At 36.5% G+C, this 14,386-nt stretch overlaps 1 protein-coding gene across 1 annotated transcript in view; it reads right to left on the bottom strand.

Annotated features, from left to right (window-relative positions):
• Positions 1 to 3,092: 3,092 nt before the first annotated feature.
• LOC127583895 (cation channel sperm-associated protein 2-like) overlaps positions 3,093 to 14,386 on the bottom strand; it is a 35,499-nt gene continuing 24,205 nt past the window's right edge. Inside the window, exons 7-13 of the mRNA XM_052040285.1 lie at positions 13,171 to 13,295; positions 11,707 to 11,885; positions 8,554 to 8,653; positions 6,869 to 6,913; positions 5,513 to 5,619; positions 4,369 to 4,527; positions 3,093 to 3,124 (exon numbers count right to left, since the gene is read on the bottom strand). Of these exons, the coding sequence (XP_051896245.1) occupies positions 3,093 to 3,124; positions 4,369 to 4,527; positions 5,513 to 5,619; positions 6,869 to 6,913; positions 8,554 to 8,653; positions 11,707 to 11,885; positions 13,171 to 13,295 (747 nt within the window). The remainder of the gene's footprint in view (positions 3,125 to 4,368; positions 4,528 to 5,512; positions 5,620 to 6,868; positions 6,914 to 8,553; positions 8,654 to 11,706; positions 11,886 to 13,170; positions 13,296 to 14,386) is intronic.

Below are 14,386 nucleotides of genomic sequence, written 5' to 3'. Positions count from 1 at the left end.
AATTTGACATCATTATTAGTTTCTGCTTCATCACTGTCAATACATTGCAGTTTGCACCTGATTTAGAGACTTAACCACTGTGGTGCTCTTGCCTGCCAGTTATACTTCAGAATTTTGTCTGGTTAGTTATCAGTAGTCTGGATTTTGGTTTCAGCACAGACTGAGCAGGTAAATTTCATTAAAATTGAAAATAATATCGACACTGAAAGTGGCCAGCCAGTGGCTAGTGAGAATAGCTAGATTGCTGACTGCATTTGGAATTTAGACACTTCCTATGCAGACAGATACTACAGCTAATTTGCATATAGCAAAGAACCCACAGTAAATTTGATAAATGATTGTTTATTCTGTTCTAGTGGTATGAGCTGAGTGATAATGTTTAAAAATGTATGTTTAGAGAAACAAAGGACTGCAGCTACTGGAATCTAGATGAAAGACACTATGATGCTGGAGGAACTCAGCAGGCCAGGCAGCATCCATGGAGAAAAGCAGGTGGTCAACGCTTCAAGTCAGGACCCTTCTTCAGGACTGAAGACAGGTAAAGGGGAAGCTCAATATATAGGAGGGAAAAGCAGAGCAGTGATAGGTGGACAAAAGAGGGGAGGCGGTGTGGGCACAGGGTGGAGATAGGTAGATGCAGGTAAAAGATAATGATGGGCAGGTGCGGGGGAGGAGGGGAGAGCAGATCCACTGGGGGATGGGTCAAAGGTAAGGAGAGAAAGGAAAAAAAAGATAGAAAAAAGAGATAGGTTAGGAAAAGTAAAAGGAAGAAGAGAAGAAGCCTGGTGGGGGAAAGGGGGGATGGGGATTACTTAAAGTAGGAGAATGCAATGTTCATGCTGTTAGGCTGCAAGGTTCCAAGATGGAAAATGAGGTGCTGTTCCTCCAGCTTGCGCTTGGAATTCTCCTGGCAGTGGAGGAGGCCAAGGACTGACATTATCAGTGATAGTGTGGGAGAGGGAGTTGAAGTGACAGGCAATGGGGAGATGCAGATCAGTTATGAACAGAACTCAGGTGTTCTGCGAAATGGTCACCTAGTCCGCGTTTGGTCTCACCAATGTAGAGGAGGCCACATTTGGAGCACCGAATGCAGTAGATGATATTAATGGAGGTGCAGCTGAATCTCTGTCTCTGTATGTTTGATCTGTATATATTAAAACTAAATTTGTAACCTTACCTTGGATTAATATTCGGTATGCATGTCCTATAAAATGTCCTGAATTGGATTTTCCGCTTTCTGGAGTTCATTGAAAATTGTGGCATATACTTGTTTACTGATCCTTATTAATTAGAAGGTTGTAATCCTACCATATCAGCCAGGGAATTACTGCATGGTAATTGCAATTGAATTAATGTTTTATTAAAACTTAATGTCAGCAATAGTAACCTTAAAGTTGGATTTGATATAAAACTCACTTGATTTATCATTGTCCTTCAGGGAAAGAAATCTGCTTATCTAGTCTCATCTGCAATGTGGGCTGCAAACCCACCAATGAGGTTGACTCATAACAGCCTCCTTAGTTCAGGAGCAATTCAGGGTGGACAGTAAATAGTGACAACAATGTCTATGGACTGTGAACTAATAATTTTTTTAAAAACCTGAATTAATTGTAAAGAGCAACTTCAATGTACTCTTCCTTTAAATTAAATAGGCAGTATAATTGGTTTAAAATGCCCAAACACATAATTCTATCATGTTAATTAACCTATATGGTGTTGGACCTCACAGCAGCTTCACATGGAATCATATATTTATAAAGCACCCAAAAAGGCTTTGAAAGAATTATCAAATTTCACACCCCTGTTTTTAAATAAGATCATGAGAAATAAGAGCAGGAGTAGGCCATGTTGACCTCATAAGCATGATCTTCCATTCAACAAAAATATAGCTGGATTGATTTTGGTCTTCGTTCCACTTTTCTCCTCTCAAACTCTGGACTCCCCTATAAACATGAAATCTGTCTATTTGGTCCTGATTATATTCAGTAAGTCAGGCTTGCTAGTTCTCTGCAGTAGTAATTTCCAAATATTTTTGACCTTCTTAAAGGAGAAATCCTCATCATCTCTGTCTTAAATTGGCAACCCATTATTCTGAAAGTATGCACTCTAGAATCCCTTTGCAGATTCTTTGTGTTCTCTTCACAAGATGTTTTCCCACCTGCAATACAGTTGGTCACTTCATCCAAGTCATTGAGATAGACTATAAAAAGTTGAAGTCCTGTTGAACCCTACTAGTTACAACTTGTTAACCTGAAAAAGAGCAATTCATCCTGAAGCTCTGCTTTCTGTCTGTTAGCCAATCCTCTATCCATGTCAATGCCCTGAACTCCTACCTTGTGTAGCAACCTTTTATGTGGCAATTTATTGAATTCAATGTCGACTGCACAAACCTCATTAATCTTCTCAAATTTGTCTTAACTGTCAATAAGGGTGAGTCAAATACAATTTGCCTGTATCAAATCCATACTAACTTTTCATCAGTTAATCAATACTTTTCCAAACACCAATTAATTTTTTCCGAATTCTTCATCTCAGGAAGTCCCCCTTTTACCGAGGTAGGGAAGACTGGGCTATACATAGAAACAACAGAACAAAAAAAAATTGAGAAAGGTGGACCTTTTTGTTCCTTGGACCTACTCTCCCATTCAATAAAATTATGGCAGCTCTTTAACCCCAATTCCTATATTCCTTGAATCCCTTTGCATTAAAAAATCTATTTAAGTATGTCCTGAATATATTTAAAAACTAAGAAAATTCTGTAGATTGACCAAATGGTACTGGCAGGGCAATCCTTTCTCTTGGGTAACCTCGTATTCAGCATTACCTCTGGTATTCACCTCTGACATGGCAACACTGGCATTAAATCAACATTGTACGCTAACTGATGACATGATCTCAATACACTACAGTACTGGTGATTGATTGAATGAGAGTAAATATATAAATCTAATATATGGCAAACTAAGTAGAATTGAAATTGCTATGCAACAATAGATAGTAGGAAGTTATTTAATGAATACCAGTAATACAGGTTTTACCAGTAACATATTTTATTTTCTTGAGCATTTGGCCATTCACGACATGAAGTCAGTTTATACATCATGTATATTCATGAGGGCTTGAGCTGCAAAAAACATAAGCAACACATCAAGTACAGTTGGTAGATTGATAATTTAATGTAATTTGTAGGGTAGGCCTTTCTCGTACTTGTACTTCACAGTTCCATAATCTGGAACATTGATCATGGAACATTGTATTTAACTTATGAACTTCAGAAGCGTAAGGAACTTATTACAGATAGTGATATGTAGTAGCTAAGTAATTTACTGTATTAGAGGTTTAAGGCATAAATGTAAGATTGAAGATGATTATCATCTTGGATTTGAAATCTTGCCAGTGTTGAGTCAGGACCAAAGCGACCAAACAGATGTCAGACAGAGAACAGAGAGTGGAAGAATCAGCCCACTTTGTAATTGTGAAACTTTTAAAGCAATACCCATATTTTCATCTTCATTTTTTTATATTTTCTTACTATTTAGGAGGCTATTTCATCCATCAAGTCTCTGCTGGTTTGCAGAGCAATCCCATTCTCTCACTTATTTCCCTATAACCTATTCTCTCTCACATGCTTATTAAATCCACCCTGATTCACCTACCACCCGTCTACACTAAGGACAGTTCACAGTAGCTAATCAACCCACCAACCAGCATGACTTTGGGATGCAGGGAGAAAATTGGAGCACCCAGGGGAATTCACACAGTCACAGGGAGAACTTGCAAACTCCACACAGCCAGAACCAGAGGTCAGGTTGCTGGACTATGAGGCAGCAGCACCATCTACTGAGTCATCGCGCCACCTTGTACCGCCAAAGGTCTTTCAGCAATTTACCTTTCTACCTTTTGGTGTTGAGCATGGGATGTCATTAGAGACCATGAGAGGAAAGATAGTTTTAATTAAACCCTTGTGTTTATGCTTCTGTTTTCCAATTTTATTTTGATTTAAAATTAAGAGTATAAAGATTAGAAGTAGCACTAGGCTATAGGCCCTCTCAACTTTGCTCAGCCTTTCAAGAATATCAACTCCACTTTTCCATGCCACCTTTACCTCTTGATACCCTTAGTTTCCAGATCACTATTGATTTCAGCCTTCCGTGTAATTGATGAAGTATTCACAGCCCAGAGAATTCCAAAGATTCACAGTTCTCTGGTTGAAAAAAGTTATATTCATCTTACTCCAATTCTTCATTATAAAACTAAAACATTCTGTAGTTTATGCTGATCAGGAATGCAAATTCTATCATCTATATGATCTAATAAGATTATTAGTGATTAAAATTTGAGTTCTTTAAATACAAGTGACACACCAACCTGCTAGAAATTGCAGGGTCTTCCGTTCCTCCAGATTATATTGGAGCTGCTCCAGTAGTTCATAATAACGAAACAAGGAGTCCCTTGGCCATATAACCTTCTCTCTTGCTGGGTGATATTTCATTAGTTTGATATTTTTACGAACATAGCTCTCCCAATCTACATAGAAAAGAAACTGATACAGTTTTAATTTCTGCTTCTTTTCACATTTAATAAGTTAGCTTTCTAGCTGGTAAAAGAACAGGAAAGTCAGTTCTTTCATTCTATACACCCTTTTAAGGAGTAGCAATCACTTTCAGTAACGAGGCTGCCCTTGCACAGTTCTGACATAAAGTTACAACAGTGCCAGTTGTCTGAAATGTGGTTTCTATGGGTATATCTTACAGAGCTTCAAATTGAGAATTATGTATGTACAAAATAATTACATTTAAAACATTGATAATGTGAAAAAATATATACACAAATATATACATATATATATATATATATAGATACATACACGTGTCTGTGTGTGCGTGTTTATATATATATGTATATATTTTTTCACATTATCAATGTTTTAAATGTAATGTGTGTATACATGTGTGTATGTATCTATATATATATATATATATACACACGTGTGTGTGTGTGTGCGTGTGTTTATATATATATATAGATACATACACACATGTATCTATATATATATACATATATACGTATGTGTATGTATCTATATGTGTGTGTGTGTATATATATATATATATATATATATTGCAGTTTGCTATGTGCAGCGATCATTCACAGTTGCATAATTTTGCCACTGAGAGACATTCAAGCAAGAATGTATATATATCAAGTGGAAATATGAAATTGAAGTGCCTAGTTAATCACTTAATAACATCACTTAATAACACATAAATATTTAACAATAAAGATTTCCACTGCCTGCCTTACAGACATGTACCCATACAGAATCCAAGTCGAAATAACTCTGCAAAACAAAACATAATCTGCATTGTGAAAGAAATTGGGTTGTTTAATACAAATGGAAAAAGTCAATTACTGTAAGATCTTTTAAGGTTATGATGTTAGTGTATTTTGAACTTGTAAAACAAATCGATATTTAAAATTTGTTTTCATTAAGCTGCATTTTCTCTCTTACCTTTAGCGGTGGGCTTATAGGATATATCACTTGAACGACTCCCACCACTGCTCCCTATAAAATTAATTTCACTGGGACCAGCGAATTCAGATTCCAAAGATCCCTTTCTGCACATAGAAGGGAGTAAAAATGCACTCTGTTACAAATTAGCTTTTCCCCACCTTTTTCTCACAACTGAGGCTGCTCATTCATTTCTAGAAGCACCCTCTAGAACTTCACCCAAGTGGCCAGAGGTTCCTTGTAAATTGAGCTGACCACTGCCAACATGATCTGGTCCAAACCTCTCTTCAACAAAAGAATGAAATTCTTTCTGCTGATAATATTAATGAAAATGTTTATACAAGGGACAAAATGTTGAATTCCTGTTTTCCATGTGCAAAGGTTTACTGAATGGCAGAAGGTTCTCCTTCTCCCTGATAGCCCCCAGAACACTCTATGCAAAAGATGTATTTCACTGTGTGTTTCGATGTACATGTGACTAATAAAGATATCTTATCTTATCCATATTTTCTCTCTACCCTATATTTCATCCTTATGTTATTAAGCTTTTCTAAATGCAAGAAATTGACTTCACCACAATTCGGAAAAACAAATTAAATATTATAATGTGGCTGAAGTAGAACAGAAAAGCCAATTTTTTAGATTACACTTAAGCACCAGTTTAAAACAACAATACACTTCCATGGGTGTTTCAACACATCCATCTAAAATGGTGTTAATCTCCATGCAAAAGTGTGAATAAGCAAACCCACTTTGTGAGCAAAAGAAAATTATAAATAAAACTTCTATATAGAACCATGTTACATTCAGCTGTGTGAAGAATGAAAATATTTTTGTGGCTTGGAGATGATAGTATAAGAATTAATCTGTAGACAGTGAGACTAAGATGGTACATTTATATGGACAATGGTTTGTAAAAGGTAGTTATAGTCAAACTAAACCGTGTAACAGTATGATAAACCTTTCTAAGTCACTAAATTAAATATATGTGAGCATACTAGGGCAAATAATCACAAAGGATGAGAATACTGAAGTGCTTCTTTCTGAAAATCATTGTGATAGTAGTGAATATATGCCATCGTATATATCAAGTGTGAGTTTCATGTCCATCGATATGATAAATAAAAGTACCTTTACTTGTGAGAACTTTTAGAGTTGTGCTAAATTGCAGGTACTCAGATAATAGCTTGTCATTAAGTTTATTGAAAAATTATCAGGCATTCCTTGCTGAGCAAGGCATATTTTAGTTTTCATTTTAAGTCTTATATTCCTGATTCTATTACAAAATTCTCAATTGTGATGTCATTCTCAGAGCTCTGCAATCATTTTGATAAATCAGAATGGCAAATAACTTACCCTTTTCCCAAAAAGTCCTTCAAGCCCAATGTCTGACTCATTCTCCTGCATATAAGAAATAAGAAAGTAGGTAATTTTCTTTTTACCTGCCCATCCACAACTCCCCTTTCTCTGAGTCCAAAAGTAAGGATTAACAGCTTCCTCTTAGGTTTCAGGTAGTGTATCATCAAGAAACCAGGCAATATAAGGCAAGGAGCCATGCCAGGATCAATATTGATCTCCCCAACAAATAGTACTAAAACAAATTATCACATTACTGTTTATTGGTAGCTTGGTGTGCACAAATTGACTAGCATGATTCCAATATTGCAAAAATGACCACACTTCAAATGTCTTCTTCTTTTTCATCTTCTCCTTCTTCATCATTTTGGGATGTCCTGAGATAAAGAAGGCACTACTCTAATGAAAGCAATGTTCTTTCTCTTTTTACCACAGTTGTATCTTAGAATAGCACTGAAACTAGTCACTTCCTTTTACATCTGGCATAAAACCCATAACTTCCTCTGTTAAAAAGCAACATCTTTATCTCAAAATATCAATAATAGTGAGCCAATATTAAGTGTCAAGAGAGGAGAACAAGATATCTGCCCTGTTATTATCTCTTCTTCTTAAGCAGACTCTTGAAATGGAGGCTGATTTGTTTTCATACCTATTTTTTTGCCTCTGAGGTGGTCTTATGAGTTCTGTGTAGGATCCACAGACTCGGTAAAAGCAAAGTAGGCGATGGGTAGTAGCTTCTCATTTGGTATATTCCTTTCACTATTTTTGCTTGGATTTCAAGATTCTCTGTGCCTTCCTGGATACTCCTCCATCTTAATCAGGCACCAGGCAGGGATCCTTACAAGTCAATGAGGATGTTACATTTTTTTCAGGAGGTTTTAAGAACATCCCTGAAACATTTTCTGTATCCCCCTGGTAATCCTTTGCCATGACAGAACTCAGAGTGGAGTGCCTGCCTTGGGAGTCTGGTAATGGATATGCCCTTCCTTATCAGTAACAATGGTGAAGGTAGACAGAGGAAAGCAGAGGGTACAGGTTTCTGCAGATACCTTTGATGTTCTTGAAGTCTGCCATTTATAAGTAACATTTTCCACTCAGTGTTTTAAATCCCAGCATTTACTCTTTAGGGAAATATTCATGGAGCAGCGATATAGAATTTTTTTGGATAAATCGCAATATTTCTTAAAGCTCTCCCTTCAAAGTACATGTATAAATTTGGTATAAATAATTATTTTCTGTTCAGCAAAGCCAACCGCATATTCAATGCCATCCATATTTGACACTGCCTGTCAAATTATACTAACAAATTGGTGATTCTTCTTCAAAATCAATCTTTCAAGACTACTCACAGAAGCAGGTGTACGCCTTGAAAGAGTCAGTGCAGGAGGCTCTTGGAATTCCTTAAGATAATTATTTCTAGTGAAATTGTAAATATTGCAAATGTATTTCTCTTTTCACAGCAAATAGTAACTAGAAAAGATCACTATACAACAATCAAGAGTAGAAATCATGGCATCAAATTTCCTCACTTTAATACTGGGTGTAAGAGCTGTGGATGGTGATTCATTTCAAAAAATGAAGCTAGTTGACTAAACTAAAATCATGTAACAAGATATAAATTGAAGTTTAATGTATTTCGTATTTTTTTCCTACACTGCAAACTATAACAAAATCTTGACACCTACCTCTGCATTATCTGTAGTTTAAAATGCTCTGCCTTCCGTTGGTCTTCAAGCTGCTGCACTTGTGCTGATAAGTCATTCCTTATGGTCTGAAAATTGCTCACTATTGATGAAATTTTTAAATATTTAGTAGCTATAATAAGGCATTGCATATTAATTTTGAAATCATAAAGTCCTGAAATTTTATATTCTATTTTATCATGTTCATAATGCAGAGTAACTCAGTAGTTGTGTTACCCAACTGGTAATACAGATATCTGGACTGAAAACCCAGGTATGATTTCAAATGACATCATGTCAGTCAGGGAATTTAAATTCAATTAAATTAATACATTTAAAATATAATGTTAGTATCAGCAATAGTGATGGTGTATCCACAGATTGTCGTAAATGTCCATCTGATTCACTAATGTCTTTTATGGAAGGAAATCTGCTACCTCTGCCCAGTCTAATGAGACTCCAGTCTCAGAGGAATGTGGTTGACTGATAGCTACCCTCTGCAATGGCTCAGCAATTGGGAATGAAAAATAAATGCTTTCCTTCCCAGCATTGCTCACATCCAATGAATGAATTTTTAAAAGTTAGTTGGCTTTTCACCCTTTCTACTGATTTAGAGCCACTGTTAACACAAATTGCATCTTCCGGCTGAATTCTGTGTGGTGGCTGTAAGTGGGACCCAGTGAATGTTAGGAGGCCACATCAAATTAATATCTTCAATTACTCCTGCCACTGCAATATATTATTTTTTATGTAAATACTCTGAATATTTCTTAAACTGTGGAAATAGCCTCTAGAAAGGTCTGAAGCTACCCTCTGAAGCTTCTTACATAATGTGACTGGCCCTTTAAATGCCATACATATGAAGCACAAAGTGGCAGGGAGACCAATTGCCAATTAACAGTTGTGAATGAACCTGTTAGTTCCAATTTAAGTTAGCAACACTAAGAAAACTGTGTGACAGCTAATGACATCAGGTACACATCTGACGCAGAAAATACATCAGTTCTGCTAGTGTGGATCCCTCCTGTAAGTGGCTGGTTGAATTTACTGATTTGCTCAGTGCCACCTTGAAATGGTCACAATCATGACCCATTCTGGGTTAACTGCTCTTCAGTAAAATAATACCGAGGAAGAAAATAGCTCTATGTCATCCTGTTTCCAGGGATAAATCCACACAGCTATCCCTTCTCAAAACACTTTTAAATGACACTAAATGAATATGCATCATGCAGCTAAATTGCATTACAATTATTTCTCCTATCTAGTACATAAGGACCTTTTGGATGTCTCCTATTGCGTTTTGGCTATGTGCGGCACTCTTTCTTGGATGCTAACACTGCTCCTTTGTGGTTGAACCCAGCATGATTCATTACAGCATAATATAAAGATTTTGTTGGTCGGCTTTATGGAATTGCCAGTAGCAACAGGTGTAAATAATTCATGTTTCTTTGGGTAACAATCACATTATATACAATACTCAGTTGTGCCATAGAGGACTTCCTTTTCATGTTTCCCACATAGACACTCAAGCATGTGGTAACCATACGAGTTATTCAATGAGCAACACACACAAAGTGCTGGAGGAACTCAGCAGCTCAGGCAGCATCTATGGAGGGAAATAAACAGTCAACGTTTCAGGCCAAGACCCTGCTGAGTTCCTCCAGCACTTTGTGTGTGTTGCTCCAGATCCCAGCATCTGCAGAACCTTTTGCATCTCCAGGTTATTCAGTGACCTGCCTTGTGCAAATTAAACATCTGTGTGGTTTATTCTACTGTATTGCAGAGGTTTGAATGACTCCTCAGATGAATAAATGGGTGCTGCGTTGCATTATTATCCTGTCATTCCACGGGTGAACCTATTCTGCAGGCATTGATTTACTGCTACAATATCTGAGGGTTCCCAAACAGGTTTTAATATTCCTCAAAGTTTTCAGTAACACTAATCCCCTCAATAGAAATCAATAGTAGTCTCATGGCTTATATTGAGCAATGGTGGTTTTTCACTGTCTGATTTAATTATATCATCATGAATCTATTCCAGAATTATTTATCAAACCTAGTGGACCAAGGAAGAAAGAAGCACTTTGAATGAAAGCTTTGATTACAAATGCTAGATAATCCATTTCATTCTATTTTGTTCATTTCATGCATATCCGTGTGTAGATTCAATTAGCAGACTGGAACCAGTAGAGGCTACTGGTACCACACTTATGTATAAAATGAGTTCTGGCATATTCACAAATAAAGCCTATTGTATTACTCATTTGGGGCTAAATTTTAAATAAAACAAAGCCATTTTTTGCCAACAGCCTTTCCTATTTGTTCCTACTGTCTTATTTTAGCTATCTCTTCCTGAGGAAAGGGGGGGGGGGGGGCCCTTGGTCTGCTTTCACATCATCACAGTTATATAACATCTCAGTAAAGTGAAGAATTTTTCCAGGTTACATTTCTTTATTCAAGTACAGTGGTTGCTTAATGGTAGCTGGAACCTTGACTGATTTTTGCCTGAGACATTGTGACAGCCAGGAGTCAGCTGGTAGCTCTTTCATATCACAGTAGAAGGTTATAGGTTCCATTGCAGAGACTTGAGCAGTAAAATCCAGGCTGGCATTTTAATACAGTACTGATAGTGTGTTTTACTAAAGGGGTTACCATCCTTCAGCTGAAATATCAAACATTAATCATGTGGCAATAAAAGATCACATGAGACTACTTTGATAAAGGGAAGGGTAGTTATACCTAGTGTCCTGGCAGATATTTATCCCTTAAGTAACTGCCTTAAACATTACCTGGACATTATTGCATTGCAATTTGCAGGACCCTGCTGTATGCAAATCAACTGCTGTGTTTCCTATAACAAAACTATACTTCAGAAGTACTCAACTGTCTGTAAAGCACTTTGGAGTGTCTGAGGTGTTGAAAGTTGCTATAGAAATGCAAGACTTTCTGTCTCTTTGAACACACATTTCAATGTATACTCCTTAACATAAAATTAAGACAATTAGTCACTGAGAGTGCCAAAAAAGTGAGCTTTCCAAAATGCTCTTCCAAATTGTTGCTCTTTGTAGCCATTGTAAACAAGTAGGTAATACGGCAACTGGCACCTTTTCTTTTAATATGGTGATGGTTAACTAAACAGAAGTATCTTTTGCTTACCCATTATTCCTACAATTATATTTCTAAATATGAAGGAGCCAATCAGGATCCAGCATATTATGTAGATGCCACTTGCAATTCTGTTAACTTCCTCTACTTCCCATATATCGAGAAGCAAAGCGTTCCAATGATCCAGGGTAAATAGCTGAAAAAGGGTCTGCAATGCATGCAGGATATCACTGGCAAAACAAAATAAAGTTAAATTAAATACTTCCAACTACTACATAATAATACAAACAAAATATGCATTTCTTGCATCAGTTTTCCTTCCTTCATATCATTAATGGTCCTCCTGCCTTTCAGTTTATTAATTCTTGAATTAAGCAAAAGTGAAATGACTACTTTGATATTTTATTTCCATATAGATTGACAGTTAACATCAGGTTTTCAAAGGGTTGGTAGTAATTCCTAATTAGCTAGAGCTATTTGTAGTCTATCATTATACCACATTGACATTGCAACAGACTTGCTTCCTGGAACAAGATTTATATCTCCAGGAAGTTACAGACCAACTATGATATCATGAACAGTACAACTGGCTGGAGGGGGTAAAAGCCTCCCATTTATTTTTCCCTCAGTGTCTGTGTATGCCAATGGTTAAAGGGAAACTGTTGGAAAAAGTGAGAACTTGAGTTCTTTTTTGCAGGAGCAAAGTTCTGTCTACACAAATATTTACTCCCAATTTCACTTCTCTGCAGAAAAATTGATTGACTTTGGTAGAGAATGATCTGCAGTCTGTTAGCTGAAAACAATAAGAAGTTCGATTTCTGTTATCTCATTTCTCCATTAATTAAAAGTAAAAATGGAGTGAGTTGATTGATCCATTAGTGGAGATACATTGTGAAGTAACAATAATCTTTTAAGTAATTTCTGCCAAAGGGTTTTATCCTAAAACCCACTGGGAGTACTCATGACTAGTGGTTAAAACAACAAAAAAAAATCAGAATACCTGTTAATAAAAGAACATGAAAACACTGGGTGTGTATCATGTGAATTCCTCCCCTTTTTAATAGCTGTAATGTTACTACACTGACCTGCCTGAAACCATTTCTAGCAAACATAGTGCAGAGTAGAAACTTCTGATAATTAGGTCAAAGTTGTTAGTTTTTTGTGGAGCCCACAATTGTGCCAGTGTAAGGGATGTCATACAAATACAATGCTCAGAACCCTGCTGTGGTTGTGGTTATGGAATAGTGTGAGAGTGATCACCTACAACTAATGCTTGACTTGGAGTGCAGATGATGTGACTAAGTTTTTATTGCTTTTTGCAGCGCAATCTATTTTTGGTTAAAAATTCGAAGAACTTCTCACGTTTCAAGAAAACATTTAATGAGACTTAATTAGGAGAACATTGTCCATAATTAAGTTACTTCCAAAAATTGAGAAAAATGATGCATGCAAAGTGTTATAATTTTTCAAAGCTAAATAAATTCAGGTTTTTGAGAGTTTTTAAAATGCACCTACACAAAAGCTGACTTATAGATACGACCAGGATTGCTAGATTCTGTGTAGCTCCGAAAAAGTGACACTCCAAGTATTGCAAAAGCATAGGCAAATATCAACACCAACAGCAAGATGAAAGTCATTGCCTAGAATGGATAAAAATCAGAATGTCAATTTGCTACACAGAAAGATAAGTACAATACCGCTTTTTCTCTTCGTTCTATTCATTATGGAAATAAATGAAACAAGGAGCAATTGGAAAATTACAGTACTGATGCCAAAATATATTAAAATTACTACCTTTTCTGGAACAACTTAGAAAAGGGAATCTTTTTTTTAAAGTGTGAAGAACCTGCATTTCTTTGAGTCCTGGTGTTTGTTTTCAGGATAAAGGAGCCAAAAAGTACAGCAGAGAGGATGGATAATCAGGCAGCCGCCAAAAGTGCTTTATCCCAAGAAAGCACGGTGGCAGAATCCTGGTGAATTTTTGTGAACAAAACCTTCCTATGCTCTACAGAAAGACAATAATGTTGGAAGTGTCAAAGCAGGGATTGGTTTCCAAAGTAAGAATTCCTCCTGGTGTCACCTCTCGAGACTAGAAATCTAGGAACTTGTGGGGAGGAGTGTAAATTGAATGGGCATGCCAGAACATAGGAAGAGAAGCAAGCCACTCAAGCCAGTTTCACCATCCATCCCACCAAATCATTACTGAGATGCAATGCCCAAAATTGAACACAGTACTCCTGACGGTATTTGAATAATGTTCTATTTTTACTCAATTTTAAACCCAAACCTTTGTGACAGGTGTAATACCTCATTGGCCATTTTGATTATATTTTATACCTTTGCATTAACTCTTATCAATGCCTAAACATGGACATCCAAATTCCTTTGCTTTTCCACAGCTCCTAATTCTTCATCATTAAGAAAATATTCTTATTTGGCCGCTCAATCTTTATGCCCTTCTTGTAATTTCCTTCTCCAATGTACATAACTCACTGTACACAATCCTCAATATCTCTTCCAAATTATTAACATATATAAATCGAGAGATTACATTTCACCCATTTTTGATGCACTATGTGATGCATTTAATTCCAAACACCTGCAAAATATTGCCAAATTGTTGAAATTTATCTTTAAAAATCTTGAGCATGTACTTTCCTCTCTTTGGTGCATTAAACATTGTGCATTTTCCCAGAGCAGATGTATACAGAGGTTGCAGCTGCCAGGTCAT

This window comes from Pristis pectinata, chromosome 28 (genome assembly GCF_009764475.1).
Source record: "Pristis pectinata isolate sPriPec2 chromosome 28, sPriPec2.1.pri, whole genome shotgun sequence".
In the NCBI taxonomy this organism is placed as follows: Eukaryota; Metazoa; Chordata; class Chondrichthyes; order Rhinopristiformes; family Pristidae; genus Pristis; species Pristis pectinata.
This window is presented reverse-complemented; position numbering and strand designations above follow the sequence as displayed.